The 23,836-nt window shown below is 39.8% G+C and overlaps 1 protein-coding gene across 2 annotated transcripts in view; it reads left to right on the top strand.

Moving 5' to 3' along the window:
• Positions 1-23,836, top strand: part of PATJ (PATJ crumbs cell polarity complex component) — a 416,500-nt gene that overhangs the window by 269,099 nt on the left and 123,565 nt on the right. For both annotated transcript variants that reach the window (XM_058430929.1, XM_032137686.2), the window contains exon 29: positions 8,810-8,901. In XM_058430929.1, coding sequence (XP_058286912.1) covers positions 8,810-8,901 — 92 coding nt within the window. The remainder of the gene's footprint in view (positions 1-8,809; positions 8,902-23,836) is intronic.

Raw genomic sequence — 23,836 nt, 5'->3', positions numbered from 1 at the left:
AGTGAGTAACGTGTGTTTTTTTGTTTCCCAGCATATGTGAAAGTTATGTTTACACTATGGTCTATAAAGTGTACATTAGCATTATGTCTAAACAAGTACATACATTAATTTTAAAATAATTTATTTCTAAAAATTGCTAACGATCATCTAAGCCTCAGCAAGCTGTCATCTTTTTGCTGATGGAGACTCTCACCTCCATGTTGATGGTTGCTGACTGATCAGGGTGGTGGTTGCTGAAGGTTGGAGTGGCTGTGACAACTTCTTAAAATAAGATAACAATGACATTTGCCACATCGATTGTCTCCTTTCATGAAAGATTTCTCAGTAACATTGGATGCTGTTTAATAGCATTTTACCCACAGTAGAATTTCTTTCAAAATTGGAGTCAGTCCTCTCAAACCCTAGGACTGCTTTATCAATGAAGTTTATGTAATAGTCTAGATTCATTGTTGTCATTTCAACAATGTTCAAAGCATCTTCACCAGGAGATTTCATGTCAAGAAACCACTTTTGGCCAGGCCTGGTGGCTCACACCTGTAATCTCAGCACTTTGGGAGGCCAAGGTGGGCGGATCACAAGGTCAGGAGTCCGAGACCAGCCTGGCCAATATGGTGAAACCCTATCTCTACTAAAAATATAAAAATTAGCCGAGTGTGGTGGTGGGTGCCTGTAATTCCAGCTACTGAGGAAGCTGAGGCAGGAGAATCGCTTGAACCTGGGAGGCGGAGGTTGCAGTGAGCCTAGATCGCACCATTGCACTCCAGCCTGGGGAACAGAGTGAGACTCCATCTCAAAAAAAAAAAAAAAAAGAGAAAGAAACCAGTTTCTTTGCTCGTCCATAGGAAGCAGCTCCTCATCTGTTCAAGTTTGATCGTGAGATTGCAGCAATCCAGTCCCATCTTCAGGCTCCACTTCTGTTTCTAGTTCTCTGGCCATTTCCACCACACCTGCAGTGACTTCCTTCACTGAAATCTTGAACCCCTCGAAGTTATTCATGAGAGTTGTTATCAGCTTCTCCCAAATTCCTGTTAATGTTGATTTTTTTTTGTAGCCACATTTATTTAAGTGTACAGCTCAGTGGTAATAAATACAGGTATACTCTTTTTTTTCCTTCCTCTCTCCCAACTCCCCAACAAACCCCCTCCCCACCCCACCCCAGCTTCTGGTAATCACCAGTCTACTCTCTATCTTCATGAAATCTACTTTTTTAACTCCCACAATGAGTGAGAACATGTGAATATTTGTCTTTCTGTGCTTGGTATATTTCACTTAACATAATGGCCTCCAGTTCCATCCATGTTATTGCAAAAGACAGGATTTCATTATTTGTTATGGCTGAATATTATTCCATTGTGTATATATACCACATTTTCATTATCCATTCACCTGTTGATGCGCACTTAGGTTGATTCCATATAAGGAAAGGAGTTTAATTGACTCATAGTTCTGCATGGCTGGGGAAGCTTCAGGAAACTTACTATCATGGCTGAAGGGGAAGCAAACACATCCTTCTTCACATGAAAGACTATTGTTGAAAATTTATTGTTTAATGTAACCATCTTTGTTATTGAGCTTAGCTAGATCTTCTGAATAACTTTCTGAAGTTTCTACATCAGCACTTGCTGCTTCTCCTTGCATTTTATGAGATCGAGACTCCTTGCCTTAGACCTCTGCTAGCTTCAAACAACTTCTGCAACTTCCTCACCTCTCTCAGCCTTGATAGAATTGAAGAGAGTTAGGGCCTTGCCTTGAATTAGGCTTTTGCTTAAGAGAATGTTGTGGCTGATTCGAACTTCCATCCAGACCACTCAAACTTTCTCCATATTAGCAGTTAGGCTGTTTCGCTTTCTTATCATTCCTGTGTTCCCTGGAGTGGCACTTTTAATTTCCTTCAAGAACTTCTCCTTTGCATTCACAACTTGGCTAACTGGTGCAAAAGGCCTGGCTTTCAGCTTAGCTCAGCTTTTGACATGCCTTCCTCACTAAGTTTAATCATTTCTAGCTTTTGATTTAAAGTGAGAGATGTGGGACTCTTCCTTTTACTTGAACACTTAAAGATCATTGTAGGATATTAATTGGCCTAACTTTAATATTGTTGTGTCTTGGAATAGGAAGGCCTCGGAGGACAGAAAAAGAGATGGGGAGCAGCTGGTCAGTGGAGTAATCAGAACACACAATTATGTGTTAACTGATTAATTAAGTTTGCCATTTTATATGGGCACAGTTTATGGTGCCCCAAAACAATTATAACAAAACATCAAAGGTCACGGATCACTTATAGCCGTAACAGAATAATAATGTAAACGTTTGAAATATTGAGAGAATTACCCAAATGTGACACAGACAGGAAGTCAGCACATGCCGCTGTAAAAATGGTGCCAGTAGACTTGCTCAATGCAGGGTTGCCACAAACTTTCCATTTGTTAAAAAACAAAACAAAACAAAAACAAAAACAAAACACACACAATAAAATGAGATGTACTTATATCCTGAAAAAAGTGTCATAAGGGTATGTTATTGTTCAAGGTGCAGTTTGTTTGCATGAAGAGAAAGGTACACTTGTATGGGACTCCATATTGCATTTGGGACTTTAAAAAGCCTAAAAGTCTTAGTTGGGTATGGTGGTGCATGCCTGTGGTCCCAGCTTCTCGGGAGGCAGAGGCAGGAGGATCTCTTTATCCCAGGAGATTGAGGCTGTAGCGAGCCATCTGCCTACTACTTCACTCCAGTCTGAGTGACAGTGGGACCCTGTCTCAAAGAAAAAAAAGGGGGGGGGGGGCAAGCAAAAAACAAAATATAGCTTAAAAGTCAACTATTGGGCATTTCCCCCATGTGTTGTAGTGACCTGGTTTTTGGTTGATACTGACTTCTTTATCTCAAAAGTCCAAGACCTAAGATGGTAGAGTGACCAGCTCCCTTTTCTGTTCTTGCTCATCTTTTTATAGAGATAGCTGTTGGAAATTATCTCATTTTTTATGTGTACCATCCAGATGATGTGACCTCTGGGTATGCCCTAGGATTATAAGCTTTTAAACTAATTGCTAAAGCACCTTGGGCAAATTATAGTTTCATAATCTAGTGAAAGTAAATCATACCCCAGTTATTCTGAGATTTAAGTGAGATACTGTGCATAATGAGTTTAGCATAGCGTTCTGCACTGAATAAGCACTCAGTAAATGGTAGCCTTTATTAACTGTAGTTAACCTAATAGACTTCCAAAAAAGAATGCTTTTTTTCTTTTTTTGCCTATGTTATATTATTTGGAAGACTTTCTACATCTGTTGTTTAAAGAATAATGCCCTCAGAGAACAGCTTCTCAGTAATACAATAGATGATAATCTAAAGCTAATTGTGCATAAAATATATCATTCTTTCCAACTAGTTATTGAATTTTCAATGGAGTATGTTTCCTTTAGTGATGAAAAATATGAAAACTGCTTGAATAGTTGGAAGCTGTATAACTTTTCTTTAAATAGTGAAATTGTTTTATATTAAATAAGAAGAAAACAAAAGAGAGACCTCTCCTAAAACTGAATGGCTACAAATGTGTTATTTTTTTCCCCTAACCCTAACCCTGTGTTATTTTTAAGGCCATAAAAGAGTCTTTGTCTTGGATTTATTTTTCTATCCAGAGATCAGCATTTTTCTTTTAGATTTAATCCAGTTAAATCAAGGTTCACTCTTTCTTGGGTTTCTTGCTCTGTTCCCAGTTTTCCACTGCATAGCAGAGTTTCTCCAGAGGCCTCGGCATATTGCTGGGAGCAGCTGCCTTAGCCATAAACACCCGTATTGGCACTGGAAAAAACATCAACAGCAAGCAAGCTGCTTTGCCTTTCCACTGCCAGAGGCTCTGCACATTTAGAAACAGCACCATGAAAGGCATAACTTCAGATTTCCTCTTACGTAAATTAAAATTAACGATCTGCTTTCTTCGTTTGGGATCTCATTTTTCTCTCTCAGAATAATAGTATCATAGATTCTATTCTACCAAAATGGAGGATCACCACTAAAGAAGCAGACATATCCATAAACATGAAACAGTTAGATTTCCTACATGCTCAAGCATTTTGCTGATCAAACCCATTTTTTTTTAACCTTAGTCACGTTGAAAGCTGGAGCCCATGTTAGTGAAAGCCTACTCGCAGTTGATTAAGCACCACTTCCATTGAGGACTGCAACTCAGCACATCCTCATTGAGGGCCACTATGCACAAGCTATGCATGAAAAACTGGCAACCACCTAAAGGAGGATGTTGGCTCCTGCCCTAAGGAGCTCCACTCAGTTCAGTAGGTGTTGTGTGCCTGCACTGATGCTTACTGCCCAACAAGGATTGACTTTACCATGTTGTGTTGTGGTATAAGTGCAAGAAGAGAAATTTTTTTAAACCTAGTGCCACAAGATTCAAAGACAGGAGGGTAGGATAGGTGGTTTAGAAAAAGCTTCTGGAAGCAGAGGCTGAACACAGTGGGGAAGACATAGACATTCACAAATGCTTAACTGAATGCCAGGCCTTGAATCAGGCGCATTCCAAACATCATTTGTCTTTTTTGAGACTGAGTCTTGCTCTGTTGCCCAGGCTGGAGTGCAGTGGTGCAATTTTGGCTCACTGCAGCCTCCGTCTCCCAGGTTCAAGTGATTCTCATGCCTCAGCTTCCCAAGTAGCTGGGACCACAGGTGCCTGACACGATGCCCAGCTAATTTTTGTATTTTTAGCAGAGACGGGGTTTCGCCATGTTGGCCAGGCTGGTCTTGAGTTCCTGACCTCAAGTGATCCGCCCACCTCGGTCTCCCAAAGTGCTGGGATTACAGGCGTGGGCAACCATACCCAGCCCCCCATTCTTCTCACTCTGTCAATCAGGCTGGAGTACAGTAGTACAGTCATAGCTCACTGCAGTCTTGAACTCCTGGACTGAAGCGATCCTCCCACCTCAGCTTCCCCTGAGTAGCTGGAATTACAGGCACACGTCACCATCACTGGTTAACTTTTTATTATTTTTTTTTAGAGACAGGGTCTTTCTGTGTTGCCCAGGCTGGTCTCAGACTCCTCAAGTGATCCTCCTGTCTCAGCCTCCCAAAGCTCTGGGATTACAGGCATGAGCCACCACACTTGGCCTTATCTAATTGTCAAATATGATTTAAAGTACCTTGTTTGTAGTTAATTATAAATTAAAGAGATTGGAAAATATGGTCAGCAAAAAACATGATCATACTAGACATACTATTTTTTTTTTTTTTTTTGAGACGGAGTCTCGCTCTGTCGCCCAGGCTGGAGTGCAGTGGCGCAATCTCAGCTCACTGCAAGCTCCGCCTCCCAGGTTCATGCCATTCTCCTGCCTCAGCCTCTCCAAGTAGCTGGGACTACAGGCGCCCACCACCACATACTATTTTAAAACTTGGTTTTACCAGTTAGTATATTTTGGACATTTTCTACGTCATTAAGTATGCTTTTTCACAAACTCTTAAAGATGATTTCTTTTCTTTTTTCTTTCCTTTTTTTTTTTTTTTTTTTTTTGAGACAGGGTCTCACTGTGTTGCCCAGGCTAGAGTGCAGTGGTACAATCTTGCCTCACTGCAGCCTCAACCTTACAGGCTCAAGCAAACCTCCCACCTCCGCCTCCCAAGTAGCTGGAACTACAGGTGCATACCACCGCACTTGGCTAATTTTCATATCGTTTGTCAAGACAGGGTTTCACCATGTTGCCCAGGCTGATCTTGAACTCCTGAGCTCAGGCAATCCACCAGCCTCAGCCTCGCAAAGTGCTAGGATTACAGCTGTGAGCCTCTGCACCTGGTCACTGCATGATTTCTTTAACCATTTCCCTTGTAGCTAAGTAGGTAAGAAGATACAAATATAAGAAAAGTTAAACTCTGAAAGTGTCAGGAGAAAATATGCAATCTAGACAGTGGACATATTTTTAAATGCATGATATTAAGAATAGAAACGTATGCCGGGCGCAGTGGCTCATGCCTGTAATCCCAGCACTTTGGGGGTCTGAGGAGGGCAGATCACCTGAGGTCAGGAGGTCAAGACTAGCCTGGCCAACATGGTGAAACCCTGTCTCTACTAAAAATACAAAAAAAAAATTAGCCGGGCTTGGTGGCGGGCACCTGTAATCCCAGCAACTCAGGAGGCTGAGGCGGCAGAATTGCTTGAACCTCAGAGGCGGAGGTTGCAGTGAGCTGAGATCATGTCACTGCACTCCAGCCTGGGCAACAGAGCAAGACTCTGTCTCAAAAAAAAAAAAAAAGAAAGAAAGAAAGAAAGAAACATAATAGCAAAGATGAGTAGTTTCGAACCCATAAAAATTAAAAATCCTTTGGATATCAAGAGTACTCCAAATAAAATGTAAAGGCATTATCTTGTTTAATTCTCACAATAGCTTTGTGAAGTAGGTACTTAGATATCTTTTAGAGAAGGGGAAACTGAGGCACAGAGAACTGACAGTGTGGAAATCGGTGCTTTCCATGAGATTGATGATTTTGTGTGTGTGTGTGTGTGTGTGTGTGTCTGTGTGTGTGTGTGTGTGTGATGGAATCTCACTCTGTCACCTAGGCTGGAGTGCAGTGGCGCAATTTCTCGGCTTGCTGTAACCTCTGCCTCCCAGGTTCAAGCTATTCTCCTGTCTCAGCCTCCCCAGTAGCTGGGACTACAGGTGCATGCTACCACGTCCAGCTAATTTTTGCTTTTTGCTTTTGTTTGGAGACAGAGTCTCAGTCTGTCACCCACGCTGGAATGCAGTGGCGCCATCTCAGCTCCCAAGTAGCTGGGACGATAGACATGCACCACCACACCCAGCTAACTTTTGTATTTTTTAGTAGAGATGGGGTTTCACCATGTTGACCAGGCTGGTCTCGAACTCCTGGCCTCAAGTGATCCATCTGCCTCGGCCTCCCAAAGTGCTGATTATAGGCACCCAGCTGAATTTTTGTATTTTTAACAGAGACAGGGTTTCACCATGTTAGCCAGGCTGGTCTCGAACTCCTGACCTCAAGTGATTTGCCTCCCTTGGCCTCCAAAAGTGCTGGGATTACAGGTGTGAGCCACTGTGCCCGGTGAGATTGATGATCTTGGTGCAGAACAAAAGCTGATAGAATAAGAGGCAGAATGAGGAGGTAGCCCAAGATTGGTCTTTCCATCAGCCTTGGATATGAATCCCAGCTTTACCACTTAGGAAAGGTGATGGAAGGGCCACTTTTTAGACAGTTGAAAATACTATATTTTCATTTCATATTTTAAAGTGTTCACTTCCACATGCTTTCACATTAGAACTATTTTGACAAAAAAATAACATTTTAGATGTCTTGAAAGGAACATCAGGTGTGCCTTAAAATGCACAATTCCAGAGACAGTAAGAACAAATTAGATGCAAATTACAATTCTTTTTACTATCCCTTATATGGTACACTATACTATCTCTTAAATAGCAGAAATTGTCAATGTCACACTTGAATAGGAATAGTATAGTTATAGATCATTAACTACTTTTTAAAGAGCTAGAAGGAAAAAGTCAAAACTGTATGAGCTGTTATCAATTGGGTGAAATAAAATAAGAGGGTTTCCAGCTATCATCATAGTTTGTCAGTGGGAAAATCTGGAATAAAGAAATTTAGAATTTAAATGTTGTTTAGGTCATGTTTTGGTAGATCCAATCAAGTTTAAAATTCTACCGTGTCTTGGATATGAGCAGATGGCTCATTGATGGCGTTCAGTAAAATCTTTCTGTGTAGTTGGTTTAAAATTTGACTTAAAACAGGGATATAATATTTACCTTTTCTAGAGTAACAAATTTATGTTATGTAATAACCTTGACATGTTTACAAAATCATGTTTAATGGGCTCTCCAGAGCTCCAGTGAATACCACAATTTGGTCTATTTTCAGCATTTTTAAGGAATCTGGGAAAGCTGTAGGAAATGAAATATGTGTCATAAACTTTTTGTATCAGGCTTAACTACTGCTTTCTTGAAGTTTAGCAAAAGGATAAAGGACTGTATGTTCTTCATTAACTGTAGTCAAAACTGAATTTAAGGATTTTTGATAGCTGTTTAGAATTACTGTTTGAATCTCTACTACAAAGAATATTAAGATTTTTAGCATTTGAGAGTCCTAATATACCCACTTAAAAATCATTAGACTTACTTTGGGAGGCCAAGGCGTGTGGATCACGTGGTCAGGAGTCCTAAACCAGCCTGGGCAACATTGTGAAACCCCGTCTCTACTAAAAATACAAAAATTAGCCAGGCATGGTGGCGCACACCTGTCATCCCAGCTACTCGGGAGGCTGAGGCAGGAGAATTGCTTGAACCTGGGAGGCAGAGGTTGCAGTGAGCCGAGATCGTGCCACTGCACTCCATCCTGGGTGACTGGGCGAGACTCCGCCTCAAAAAAAAAAAAAATCAGTAGACTTAGGGCCGGGTGCGGTGGCTCACGCCTGTAGTCCCAGCACTTTGGGAGGTTGAGGCAGGCAGATCACTTGTGGCCAAGAGTTTAAGACCAACCCCAACCTAGCCAATATGGTGAAACCTCTTTTCTACTAAAAATACAAAAAAATTAGCCAGGCATGGTGGCGCATGCTGGTAATTCCAGCTACTCAGGAGGCTCATGCATGAGAATCACTTGAACCCAGAAGGCGGAGGTTGCAGTGAACCAAGATTGCACCACTGCACTTCAGCCTGGGCGACAGAGTGAGACTGTCTCAAAAAAAAAAAAAAAAAAAGAAATTCAGTAGACTTTATCATTTAATTCCAAGTATATACATATATGCTTGTAGACATGTATAATTTAGTACATTGTGTTTTTTCCCGAACAGATAAACAATCAGGTTCTGTATGGAAGAAGTCACCAAAATGCATCTGCCATTATTAAGACTGCCCCATCAAAGGTCAAGCTGGTTTTCATCAGGTAAGATTGCTAGATCTGGTTTTGCAAAATCAAAGACCTCTTCTGAAGATGTTATTAGTGTAAGACTATGTCATCTTTGATTTGTCTAGTGAAATCACTGTTCCTTCTAAAAACATATATTCCTTTTGTAACTGTCACTTCAAGAAAAGTATTGATTGTTTGGATTATGAGGTTTTCTTATTTGCTTATGTTTCACGGGATAGAATTGGTAGCTGAGGCTAGTATTTATATTTCAGTTATAAAACATTCTTCCCTTTCTGGATCCATTTATCCTGTATATAAATATAATGAAACCTGCTAACTTCTCTTCCTGTCACTATTATTTGGTACATTTGCTGAATCATTAATGTCTTCATTAAAGAATAAACAGGAAAACAGAACTGAAGACATTCTTAGGAGCTTCCTTTTAAGAGTGCTGGTGAGAAGCTCAGAGTAGAGAAGATATCAGCACTGCTGCCTAGAGTTGTATTGTGTGTTTGGGGCTTCACCTTTACTCAGACCTCCCTGCAAGCTGATTGAGCCCTCATGGTACAAGTAAATCAGAATTAGGGATCTTACTGTTTGTAGCCAACATTGCCGCATCAGCAATAGAAATGAGGTTGTTTGATTCTCTTTATTGGACTGAAATGACAAGTAAATCTGAATTATTTTTAGGTCATGTACCTAACCCTTTATGTTCACTGTAGCTCTGCTTCTTTTTCCTTCTGGAACTCAGTTATCATCTGTAAAATGGGATAATAAAGCACCTCCGTCATTCACTGTGATATTTCAGAAATTGAAAATGCTCAATACACCATCTAGCATAGAGTAAGGGGTGAAAGAATGTTAGCTGCTATTTTAGGATTATGACAATCATTATTATTCTTCCCTTTCTCGTTAGTTACCAGCAGTAAGATCTGTCCATTCCCAGGGACCACTGTTATTAGGAGGTAGTTTTATTCCCAGCATGGGCACTAACGTGATTGAAATATCCCTTCCCACTTCTACTTTGCTCCTGAAGAAATCCTACATTAGGGCCAGGCACGGTGGTTCACGTCTGTAATCCCAGCACTTTGGGAGGATCACCTGAGGATCACCTGAGGTTAGGAGTTTGAGACCAGCCTGGCCAACATGGCGAAACCCTGTCTGTACTAGAAAATACAAAAAATTAGCCAGGTGTGATGGCACACAACTCTACTCCCAGCTACTCGGGAGGCTGAGGCAGGAGAATTGGTTGAACCCAGGAGGCAGAGGCTGCAGTGAGCTGAGATCGCACCATTGCACTCCAGCCTGGTCGACAGAGCGAGTCTCTGTCTCAAAAAAAAAAAAAAGGAAATCCTATATTAGCATCCTTTTCTCCCACCTAGTGGCACTTTCTGGCTTTCTAGTTTTTCACTGTATTTTCAGAGAGTGAAAGCTTCCTCCTTCACCTGTGTCTTTGTATGTTAAGATGAGCCCTTTATCCTTACTCTCCTTTGACATCCTCTGTTAGATACCAGTCTCCTTTTTGGTTTTCTTGTCCTTTCTTTTGGCAAGGGTTATAAAATTAGAGTTAGTTGATTAAAAAAAAAAACTTGAGTAGACTTTGAAGAAAGGTCAGCACTCAAGAGATTAAGATGTTGTTCATTAAGAGAAGTCCACAAAAGTAGTGTGTTCAGACTTGAAAACTTTGCATAAAGTTGTGTGGGGGCCAGGCGCGGTGGCTCACACCTGTAATCCCACCACTTTGGGAGTCCAAGGCAGTAGGATGGCTTGAGTTCAGGAGTTTGAGACTGGCCTGGGCAACATAGTGAGACCCAATCTGTGCAAAAGAAAAAAAAATTAGCCAGGCGTGGTGGCATGTGCCCTGTAGTCCCAGCTACTTGGGAGGCTGAGGCAGGAGCATCGCGTGAGCCCAGGAGGTTGAGACTGCAATAAGCCATGATCATGCCACTGCACTTCAGCTTGGGTGACAACAAGACCTTGTCTCAAAAAAAAAAAATTATGTGGCTAGTACATGAGAAGATGTATGTAGCACTTAACAGTATCAGCATCTGCACATGGTATTTAGTACATAGTGAGGGCTGCTACCACAAGAGCTGTTATCAACAGTACTTACCTCTTCAGCATTTGTGGGGCTTTTATTATCCACATGGGCCATGCCATTTTAAAGACAGCAAAAATAAATTTGAATAGAGTCCAAAGGAAATAATTTAATGCAATTGTGTAGTTGGGAAATAAAACCCTCCTCCTTCAATAAAGAAAGGTTAAATAATTTGAAATTATTTAGAAGACAGAAGAGAAAGCTGAATAGAATTTTAATCATAGTAGTAAAGCTCCATCAATTTAGAGTCTGATTATTTCAGTTTTGATCATTGAACAGAAAAGAATCAAGAAAAGAATTTGTTGAGTAAATTAATGGTATACAGAAGATTAGGGATGCTGCTGAATGCTTATTTACTGGAAGTGATTTTAAGCAATTTAGAAGTATCAATGTACATTTAAAATCTGTAATCTAATTCTTAGTCCATTTGGGCTGCTATAACAAAATACCCGAGTGTCTTATAAAGAACAGAAATTCATTCATTCATTCATTCATTCATTTTGAGATGGAGTCTTGCTCTGTCACCCAGGCTGGAGTGCAGTGGTGCGATCTTGGCACACTGCAACCACTGCCTCCCAGGCTCAAACAATTCTCATGCCTCAGTCTCCCGAGTAGCTGGGACTACAGGTGTGTACCACTAGGCCCGGCTAATTTTTTTTTTATTTTTAGTAGAGACAGGGTTTCACTATGTTGGCCAGGCTGGTCTCAAACTCCTGGCCTCAATGATCTGCCCGCCTTGGCCTCCCAAAGTGCTGGGATTACAGACATGAGCCACTGCGCCAGGCCCAGAAATTTATTTCTCACAGTTTTGGAGACTAGGAAGTTCGAGATCAAGGCTCTAGCAGATTTGATGTCTGGAGAGGGCCCACTTCCTGTTTCATAGATCTATTTGGTGTATCGTCACGTAACAGGAGGGGCTCCCTTGGGCCTACTTTCTAAGGCACTAATCCCATCATGAGGGCCCCACTCTCATGACGTAAACACCTTCCGAAAGGCCCTGCCTATTAATACCTTCATGTTGGTGATTAGGTTTCAACAAATGAATTTTGAGGGGACACAAACATTCAGACTGTAGCACGAACCTTTCCTGCATGGTCATTCAATTACAGTGTGTAGCATATACTGAGTGTTCAGAAAGCTTTATTGAATAAATTTCCTTTTCGCTCGTACTAAGCAATTCTAGATTACTTGTTGTCCAAAGGCAACAATTATAGTAAGTTCATTGTTGTTGTTATTTTGTGGATTAAAACTATATACATTTCTGTAACTCAGTATTTTACAAAATTCCTCATACCTCAGTCCCTCTTCCCAGTACTTTCCCAAATTAGCTAAGATTTTTTAATATCTTCTTTTATAGGGAGAAAAAACATATAGGAGTGATTCTGAATAATTATTTATTATAAGAATCCTGATTTTGCCTATTTTAGAATCAAATCCTGAAGAAGTTAAAATTCGATTCATTATCAAGTTTCCAGAAGTTAACACTTAAATCATCTCAGCACCACAGATGCGATTTTGCTTTTCTTTTAAACTCTGCGTAACTTGTACTGTGTTATAATGTTACTTTGAAAACTAGTTTTTATAAATTGTATTTCTTTACAATTTGCACTTCTATTTGGCAAAATTTCCTTCCTTAGTGGAAATTATTCTCTGTGCTTTTCCATTACACAGAAAATGTTGGCTTTTATACCTTGGCAACTGTTTTTCAAATTTATTGACAATTGAGATGAAAATGGGAACTGGCCACAGGTTTTAGAGAACGATTAGCAGCAATCACAGAAAGCTATTAAAATATGCTGCAGGCAACATTTTAATTAAGTAAGGCCTTTAGTCTATAGCAGTGTACATTTTGTAATCAGGTCCTTGTCATATTCTTTTAACACTTGTATTTATTCATATACTAATTTATCTATAATTGGCAAGGGGTCTGTGGGTCATTAGCACAAATCAGCAAGTTGCAGCTATTTATACATGACTTACATAATCACTTTTTCCCTTTTGCTTTTCGCATCATTAGATTTTGGACAGTCCTGGAAATTGTACCCTAAACATATGGTCTCCGATACACTAACTTATTCAACTCTGGATCATCCAGATGTGTATTACAATCTGGGTGCTCGCTATGTACTCTACACTCAATTCTGTGGGTTTTCGTGTTTGGCATTCTCCCCTTCATATGAGCACAGCAATTTAAGTACAGGAGGAGAGCTGTATTAACACAACAAATGAATTGCCGTATTTGGCAGTGCAGGGATTCAAGGAGATTAATGATCTTGCCTGCAGCTCTTGTCGTACCTTCCCCCACTATCAAAAATTGAATGTCATGTATAACAGCTCACTCTCCATTACTTAATTACATGTGGAAAATGTGTACTGTGTAAAAACTCCTGGGGCTAAAGGAAATGAGATGAAACTGAAATCCTTGGAAAGATTTAGTGCTAGCTGTCAAGCCCCACTGAGTAAAAGTAGACTCACCATGGGCTCCACCTTCCTGTATCGATTGAACATATGTCTTGCTTTTGTAATTAAAAATATAGCGTGGCTCATTATCCTCTGGCTATATCCCTGAAAGATGATATTGCTTGAATTAATGTGAATGCCAGAGTCATCTTAAGGAGATGACCATCTGAAGAAGCAACTCGGATGCCTGTTTTAAAAATCCTTCTTGGCTGGGCATGGTGGCTCACACCTATAATCCCAGCACTTAGGGAGGCCCAGGCAGGTGGATCATCTGAGGTCAGGAGTTCCAGACCAGCCTAACCAACATGGTGAAACCCTGTCTCTACTAAAAATACAAAAATTAGCTGGGCATGGTGGCGGGTGCCTGTAATCCCAGGTACTTGGGAGGCTGAGGCAGGAGAATCACTTGAACCCGGGAGGTGGAGGTTGCAGTGAGCCGAGATCGCGCCATTGCCCTCCAGCCTGGGCAAAAAGAGTGAAACTCCATCTCCAAAAAAAACAAAAATCCTTCTTGTGCTCTTGATTTGTTAGATCTAGTTTTGATAAACAGGAAAAAAGAACGCATGCCTAAGCATGAGTTTAACTTTCATAAAGAAACATTCATTCTTTTTTTAACAGGTGTTTACGGAACACCTACTTGTGTTAATGCTGTGGAGTCAGTGATGGAAAGAACACAATTTCTGTCTGAAAGGAGGAGACACAGAATAAATAGTCTAGTACCTTATCCAGTGATATAAGTACTGTGATGCTCTAGGGACATATCGGAGATGCATCGATGTAGTCTTTGGGGCCCATGGGAAGATGTCACAGAGACTTAGGCTAAGGCTTAGGCTAAGACTCGAAGGATAAGTAAGCCAAGTCATAGGATGTATAGAAACCCAAAGGTTCCACAATTGGATACCCAATCAAAATACCTGGACATTTGCTTCTAGGAGAGAAGCAATCGTTCTTTAGGAAAGTATCATCAGGTAAGTATAGCTGTGTATGCCAATTGTTTTGAATTCTGTAAGGTAGCATGATGTCGGCTGCAGGTTTTTCAGAGATGGCTCTTATCATTTTGAGGTGTTCCTTCAATGAGTAGTCTGTTCAGGGTTTTTATTATGAAGTCATGTTGGATTTTATCAAAAGCTTTTTCTGCATCTATTGAGATGATCATTACATGATTTTTGCTTTTGATTCTGTTTATGTGGTGAATCACATTTACTGATTTGTGTACGTTGAACCAGCCTTGCATCTCAGGAATAAAGCCTACTTGATTGTGGTGTTTAGCTTTTTGATGTGCTGCTGAATTCGGTTTGCTAATATTTTGTTGATGATTTTTGGCTTTATGTTCATGAGGGATACTGGCCTGAAGTTTTCTTTTTTTGTTGTGTCTCTGCCAGATTTTGGTGTTAGGCTGGTGCTGGCTTCATAGAATGAGTTAGGGAGGTGGCCCTCCTCCTTGATTTTTTTGGAATAGTTTCAGTAAGATTGGTATCAGTTCTTCTTTGTACATCTGGTAGAATTCAGTTGTGAATCCATCTGGTCCAGGGCTTTTTTTGGTTGGCAGGTTTTTTTTTTATTACCAATTCCATTCAGAAGTTGATATTGGTCTATTCAGTTTTACTCTTTCGTGGGCAGAATTGGTAATTTTTTCTTTGCTACTTCCATTCCTTAATATAATACCTGCATATATTAGCTTATGGGAATTCTGCCTATATTTGTTTCACCTCTCTTGGCACTCAGAAACAACTAATTGGGATGGTCATCAGGGATGATGTGAGCTTGCTTTTTTTCTTTTTTGCTGGTCAATATTTATACTATTTGCCCAGTGGAATTCCTGTTTCCTTAGGTAGACCCCCACTTCTCACCTCTCAACACACACACACACACACACACACACACACACAGTGAAACAATACATCCAGCTGCCTGTCTCCCTCTGTGGAAGCTGAAGGAGCCAATTCTTTCTCTCACTGCCAAAGTGTGGCCAGCGGGTGGTCAATGTGTCTTACACTTTGGCAATACGATACCTTAGGTATAGAATTGGAAGCAAGTAATGTGAGTGATTTGATACGAATGGTTTTTATTCATAGAGCCACAGTGCCCCGGCCAGACACTCCTGCTACATCATTCTGTTTCCTACTTCCTTGTCCTCTGGAAGTCTCTTAGTTCCCAACTGTCCCAAGCCTGATCCTATAGCCTATCAATTTTGTGAGAGCTCAGTATCCCTCCAGTAAATTCTCTTTTGCTTACGTTGGCCCAAATTTATTTTTATTGCTTACTGTCAAATAATCTTAATGAACAGATAAGAAATAGAGCTATCTGAACAAATTACAAGCAACAAGAGTGAGACTCTTTTGGTTTCCTCTGTGCATCTTCCTGTCACTTGTAAGCTTTTAGCCTTAGAATTCTGAGTTTTTCATCCTTCAAACGACTTTAGCAGAGCATAAAGCCTCTGAACAAGTCTCTACTGAGGATCTGCTGTATCACTCATTACCATTGCCAAACCATTGCTGGCTCTTGAAATGAGATTACCATGATTATCAAAGAGGAATCAGGCAGGATTTGTCCCAGTTTGTCCCTGAGGGTGAGGATCCCAGCACATGGCCTTATGGTGAGGACTGTATATTAAGGTCTGTGTATCTGAACTTTTGGGATTTGCCAGCCAGGAATAAGAGGGGAATAGCTGCGAGTATCTATGGTACTATCTTTCAGAAAGACTCTCTTGGAAGGCTGGGCGCAGTGGCTCATGCCTGTAATCCCAGCACTTTGAGAGGCCAAGACGGGCTGATCACTTGCGGCCAGGAATTCGAGACCAGCTTGGCCAACATGGCAAAACCCTGTCTCTACTAAAAATGCCAAAAAATTAGCTGGGCATGGTGACATGTGCCTGTAATCCCAGCTACTCAGGAGGCGGCGGCAAGAGAATCACTTCAACCCAGGAGGCGGAGGTTGCAGTGAGCTGAGATAGTGCCACTGCACTCCACCCTGGGTGACAGAGAGAACTCTGTCTCAAAAAAAAAAAAAAAAAAAAAAAAGGCTGTCTTCAACTTATTAGGCTAAGTCATCCATTCCATCCAGTCCTGAGTTCCCCATATCAACTCTCCTGCCAGCCTGCACTGCCAAATATTTTATGAGCCACCTTTTCCTCTCCACAACTGGCAACAATTATTTAGAACATGCCTCAGGCCTCCTGTGTAAAATGTGGGTCTAGATACTGCTTTCTCCCAGCAGCCCTCATTGGTAATTGACATTGTTTGAAGTGCCAAGTAAATAGAACTCATAATTCCACTGTCATTGGACTTTTATTTCCGATTCGACATACTCAGCTATTTTGGTAGTTTCTTCTGATTGTGAATTGGAACTGTTTACTCTGTTCATACAGTTAGGAATATCTCCTGGAATCTTTTTGGAAAGGAATTTTCCCATTGAGGTAGAATGATTTGCTTTGTTTTGTACATTACTTCTGATTCATTTACGTGGAGCTTTCCTGGCTGAATGTTAATTCAGTGTCATGTTCCAATTAATACAGGAAGTATAGAGATTACTTTTTATCCTGAAATGTCTCAGACGACTAGATTTAGTATAATCAGAAAGCAATATCCAGGCCTTGTTAGTTGTGTTGATGTGTTCATTTATTCAACATTTGTGTGTGTGTGTGTGTGTACATGCACCTAAATGATGTACCAGGCACTAGATCGTAGTTGTAATCATTTTAGAACAAGTTGCAATAAATAAAGTCAGCCTGCTCAACAATCCAGGCTGAATTCAGGCACATAACTTCTGCTTTTGATAAAACGGTATTTTGTTGGCATAAAATGAGATCCTGTGGATTTGCTGAAAGGACATTTCCAAGAGGCAGGCCCAGAACACCCTGAAGACAATCATGATTTTAAGTGACATTCTAAATAATTCAAACGTATTTTCATCACACTTTCACTTTTTTTCTTGCTCAGGTAATTTTAATTGTGATGAAATAAACATAACACAATTTCACCATAGGACCCAGCAATTCTACTTGTGGAATATATATCCAAAATAATTGAAAGCTGGGTCCGGAAGAGATATTTCTATATCTGTGTTCATAGCAACATTATTTACTGTAGCCAAAAGGTGGAAGCAACTGAGCATAACATATAACACAAAAGGTACCATCTTCACCATTTTAAGTGCGCAGTTCAGTGGCATGAAGTACATTCACATTGTTGGGCAACCATCATCACCATCCATCTCCAGAATTATTTCATCTTCCCAAACTGAAACTCTGTGTACATTAAACAATAACTCCCCATTCTTCCCTCCTCTCAGCCCCTGGCAGCCACCATTCTACTGTCTGTCTCTGAATTTGACTGCCCTAGGTACCTCACATAAGTGGACTCATGCAGTATTTGTCCTTCTGTGACTGGTATATTTCACTTAGCATGTACTTTCAATGTTCATTCATGTCACAGCGTGTGCTAGAATTTCTTACCTTTTTAAGGCTGAATAATGTTCCATTTTATGTATGTGCCATGTTTGTTTATCCACGCATCCATTGATAGGTACTTGGGTTGCTTCCACCTTTTGGTGACTGTAAATAATGCTGCTATGAACATGGATATACAGATATCTCTTCCAGACCCTGCTTTCAATTCTTTTGGATATATACCACACAAATGGAATTCCTGAGTCATACAGTTATTCTATTTTTAATTTTCTGAGGAACCTCCATACTGTTTTCCATAGTTGCTGTACCATTTTACGTCCCTACTAACAATGTACACAGGTTTTAATTTCTTCATAACCTTGCCAACATTCCTTTTTTTTTTGGATAGTATCCATCCTAATAAGTGTGAGGTGGTATCTCATTGTGATTTTGATGTGCATGATTTGCACTTTCCTGAGGGATTAGTGATACTGAGCATCTTTTCATGTACTTATTGGCTTTTTGTGTGTTTTCTTTATAGAAATGTCTATTCAAGTCCCTTGCCCATTTTTTTAATGAGATTATTTGTTTTGCTGTTGTTGAGTTATGGGAGTCTTTACATATTGTAGATATTAACCACTTGTCAGATATGTGATTTGCAAATATTTTCTCCTATTTCATAAGTTGCCTTTTCACTCTGTTGATTGTGCCCTTTGATATACGCAAGGTTTTTTATTTTGATGTCCAATTTATCTATTTTTGTTGTTGTTACCTGTGCTTTTGGTGTTGTACTCAAGAAATTATTGTCAAATCCAATGTCAGAAAGCATTTCATCCCTATATTTTCATCTAAGAGTTTTATAGTTTTAGCTCTTATATTAAGCCTTTGATTCATTTTGAGTTTATTTTCATATATGGTATAAAGGAAGGCTATGACTTCATTCTTTTTTTCCCCTCTCTTAGAGTTGAGGATCTCTCTGTGTTGCTCAGGCTGGAGAGTAGTGGCTCTTCACAGGCATGATCATAGCACAATTTGGCCTCAAACTCCTGGGCTCAAGCCATCTTCCCACCTCAGCCTTTTGAGTAGCTAGGATTACAGATGCACCGCATCAGTGTAACCTTCACCCAGAAGACTTCATTTTTTACATGTAGCTATCCAGTTTTTCCAGCACCATTTGTTGAAAAGATCATCCATTCCCCCACTGAATGGTCTTGGTGTTCTAGTTGAAAATCCCTTAATCATATACAGGGTGAGTGTGGTGGCTCATGCCTGTCATCCCAGCACTTCGGGAGGCTGAGGTGGGAAGATTGCTTGAGCTCAGGAATTCAAGACCAGACTGGGCAACATAGCGAGGCCTCATCTCTACTAAAATTCAAAAAGAAAATTAGCCCACTGTGGTGGCACACACCTGTGGTCCCAGCTACTTAGGAATCTGAGGTGTGAGGACTGCTGTAGCCCGGAAGGTCAAGGCTGCAGTGAGCCATGATCACGTCATCCACACTGCTACCTGGGCAACAGAGGGAGACTGTGTTAAAAAAAAAAAAAAAAAGCCAGAAATGGTAGCCTGTACCTGTAGTCCCAGCTATTCAGAAGGCTGAGGTGGGAGGTTCGCTTGAGCCTGGAAGTTTGAGGCTTCAAGTCTACAATGAGCTATGATCATGCCACTGCACTCCAGCCTGAGTGACAGAGCGAGACCCTGTCTCAAAATACATACATACATACACGTATACCAGGGTTTATTTCTTGGCTGTCTGTCCTATTCCATTGGTTAATATGTCTATCTTTATGCCAGTACCACGCTGTTTTTATTACCGTACTTTGCAGTAGGTTTGAACATCAAGGAAAGGTAAGACCTTCAACTTTATTTTTCTTTTTCAAGATTGTTTTGGCTATTTGTGGTCCCTTGAAATTCCCTATGAATTTTAAGATGAAACACACTTTCTTGCTTTTAGAAGAGGTAGAAATGCTTCTTAGGAATATCTCATACCCTGATGAAGTTATAGCATTCTACAAACATACACACACTGCCTGTCACATTAGATGTCTTATTTTTCATCATTCATAAATTGTCATCATGGGCTTGTTGTGTTTCCCTGAAGCATGAGTATGTTCTCCTCATGACCACTAATTTTTTTTTGGCAACAATTTACAGTGTTCTTTTCGAGTTTATATTAGAGTATCCCATATTTATCCTAAGGAATTAGTCAAGGGCTATCAAATAACATGTTAATGAAATCCCTCATTACAGTTTGAATTATGGTTACACCTTTGAGGGATAAAGAATAAATATATAATGTTACATCAACAAAGTGCTGTATATGACATATATGTGCATCCAAAAATACAGTGAAATGCTCTTAGAAGAATAGAATGAAGTTACTGAGACAAGCCACATGAGCAGTTTAGAAATTCAAAGGAGCAAGCGATTGCTGTTGGAGAAGTGGGTACAGCGAGAGTTAGTTAATATTTAATACTAGCTAGGTAGACTTACATAGGAAAGAATTGAGTCCAAATGGCATCAGCAAATTCATGATTTACTGAGTACCTCCTGTATGTCATATGCTATAAAAGGTCATACAGTTAAGTAAGAAGTTCTCCAGCAACTACAAAGACATGCAAATAAGAAACTATACATCAGGCAAAACAAACATCCATAGAGGGAACTCATTGATGTTGGGTTATTTTCAGGCTTGGTTCCAGTGGGTAGTTTTCACAGTTGAGAGGGAGCAATTTGGATGGATTCAGATGCAGAGAAAGCAGAACAAGAAAACAAGTAGTGATACTGTTGTCATAGACCAGGCAACATGCAAAGGACATGAATTAGGATGGAAACTATGGGATTAAAAGAAAAAAGAAGAATAAAGCCTTTAGATTAAACCATTAGACTCAGTGATGTTTTAAATTTTTTGGTTGATGGCTGAATGAATTAATAGTAACCGAGGATGTAGCACCTGGAAGTTTAAGCATTTGAGATTTAACATCACAAAGCCATAAAACATTAAATATTTACTTCTGTTAGTGTGCTTTGACGTTTACATTATCTCATAACAATTCTATTAATATTAGACATTATCCCCATTTTAAAGGTTGAGAAACCAGGGTTTTAAGTTGTTTTGTATCTTATTTATATCTTATCAGTGATAGAATCCATACCTTTGCTTTGGTCTGTCTGTGCCTTTGCTTATATTCATTTCCAAGCCAACGTAGTTGTCTTGTACTACACATTATCATGGATTTATTTTTTAGTTGGGGTATAATTTATACTCAGTGCAATAGATTTTATGTCTTAAGTCTGTTGAGTTCTGATAATTGCATACACCTGTGTAACCTCCACACAAAACAAAAATATAGACTACTCATTCACCTCCGAAAGATTGCGGTGTCCCTTTACAGTCACTCTCTCCTTCCCCCAAGAGCCACCTGCTTCCTGATTTCTGTCACTATAGGTTAGTTTCAACTGTTCTTAAACTTAATGTAAATAGAATCAAACAGCATTTATTCTTTTGTGTCTGGTTTCTTTCATTAACATAACATTTTTGAGATTTATCCATGTTGTGTTTATCAAAAGTTTGTTCCTTTAATCACAGAGTAATACTTCACTCTATGAATATACAAAAATTTGATGATCATTCTCCTGTAGGTGAACATTTGGGTTGTTTGCAGTTTTTAGTTACTATGAATAAGGTATAAACGTGGCTTTTAAAAAAATTATAGAATAAACTTGTATAGAGCATGTTAGACTCAGGGTAGACACAGTTATGCTTCAGTAACAAACAGCCCCAAAACTCATGGCTTAAGACAACAAAGAAATAAACAAAGGATTATTTCTTTCTCATATTACATACCCATCAGGGCTCAGTAAGGAACCCTCTGTTCACCATGGTCATTCACGTACCCAGGCAGCAGAGGCTCCCTCTCAGCATTTGTTTCCATGATCACCAGTGCAGAAAAAGGAAACGTAGCTAATCAAGCACTGGTTCACCTTTAAAGAGGAAGAAAAGTTGAAGCTAGAGGATTTATGAACAGCCCTAATAACTATCCCAGAATAGTACTGAGGAAATTACACTCCACTGTAATATTCACCACTATACCTGCCCCATCACACAAAATGAAATTTTAAAGCATTTTATAGTCATTATATCTCTATAAGGGATGGGTAATATCTTAATAGATAAAACACCCAGGACCTACATATGAAATGTGGACAGATTGCAGTTGATACAGTGAGCAGACTTAGAACCTTGCATGTATTTTTACCCCAAGGAAATTTATTAAATAATTTAAAAAGTAATAGCCCAAAATTTAATAGCCTAGACTCACCTAAGGATCTTAACTTGCGTATATGAGAGAAGGAGACATCTGTGGCTCTGGATAGGCTATGAAAATGGGAAAGACTGTAGTATAGTAGTTAAGAGTAGGTTTTGAAACCAGATTGCTGTTTTTGAACCTCAGCTCTGCTGTTTATCAGCTTTGTGATTTATAAGCTGTGTGACTTTGGTCAGGTTGCTTAACCTTTCTGTAAAACCAAGAGAAAATGAAAAAAATAATTCTAACTACCACATAGACTTGTTATGAAGGTTAAATGAGTTAACGTATGTCAAGGATTTTGAACAGTGGCACCTGGTAAGCAGTCAAATGTTATGTTTCTAGTTATATTTCCGGTGACCATGTTTTCCAAATCAAAATTTGTGTCACGTATTAATTTTTTCTTGCTATGTAACAAATTACCGAAATTGAATGGCAGAAAACAATACCTGTTTATTGGCTCACAGTTGTGTAGGTCAGAATGCTGGCATGACAAGCCATGGCTCTGTTCTCTGCCCAGGATATCACCAAGCTGAAGTCAAGGCGTTGGTCAGGCTGAGGTCTTGTCTGGAGGCTTTGGGGGGAAAGTTGTTTCCAGGCTCATTCTCTATTTTCTTGCTGGTTCTCAGATGGGGGCTGCTCTCAGCTCCTAGAGATCTCCCACAGTCCTTGTCAGGAAGCCCCCTCCATCCTGAAGCAAACAATGGTGCTTCCAATCTCTGACTTCCTGTCTGTGACCTCTAGGAATTCCACAAAGAATTTAATTGGTTTAGAATTCATTTAAGTCAACCTACTAATTTAAGGATTTAGGATACTGAGGTTCTAAGTGAAATCTCCCTGAAGGGTTTGTATGATTAGGTCAGGCCCAAACTGATAATCTCTCTTTATTTTATAGTCAGCAGTGACTTATCATATAGTCTAATTATGGAAGTGAAATTTGTCTGTAAACTGGGGGCAGGAATCTTGGGAGACTTGTTAGCATTTTGTCTAACACAAGTTACATGATTTTTACCAATGTGAGTTTCATTTTTATAACAAAACAGAATTCAAATCAGGATCCAGAATGTGTGTTTTCCACAAACATAAATATATTCTACAAACAAGAAGCGGAATTAGAGGTATTCTTAGCATGCTTTTGGAGAAAAACTAAATTGAGATCCCTTGAGTAGTGTATTAGTCTGTTCTCACACTGCTATGAAAATACTGAGACTGGGTAATTTATAAAGGAAAGAGATTTAACTGACTTACAGTTTAGTGTGGCTGGGGAAGCCTCAAGAAACCTATAATCACGGCGCAGGGGAAGCAAAGCACCTTCTTCACAAGGCATCAGGAAGGAGAATGAATGCAGGAGGAACTACCACACACTTATAAAACCATCAGATCTCCTGAGAACTCACTCACTACCACAAGAATAGTATGGGGGAAACTGCCCCCCTGGTCTCTCCCTTGACACGTGGGGATTATGGGGACTACAATTCAAGATGAGATTTTGGGTGAGGACACAGCCAAACCATATCAGGTATTAATGCCACAAGTGTAGTTGTTTGTTTACTTAGCTGCATTCCTCACTAATTGCTAATATCATCAAAGGCAAGAATGGTCTTTTATCCATTTTTGTGTACGTACTATAAATATTTGTTAAAGAAATGTATATATTCAAAATAAAATCAAAGCTATATAGTTGAGTTTCAACCAATCAAAGTAACCACCAGCCAGCTTAA

This window comes from Hylobates moloch, unplaced genomic scaffold (genome assembly GCF_009828535.3).
Source record: "Hylobates moloch isolate HMO894 unplaced genomic scaffold, HMol_V3 SCAFFOLD_18, whole genome shotgun sequence".
NCBI lineage: Eukaryota > Metazoa > Chordata > Mammalia > Primates > Hylobatidae > Hylobates > Hylobates moloch.
Note: the sequence above shows the minus strand (reverse complement) of the source record. Positions and strands in the feature narration are given on the sequence as shown.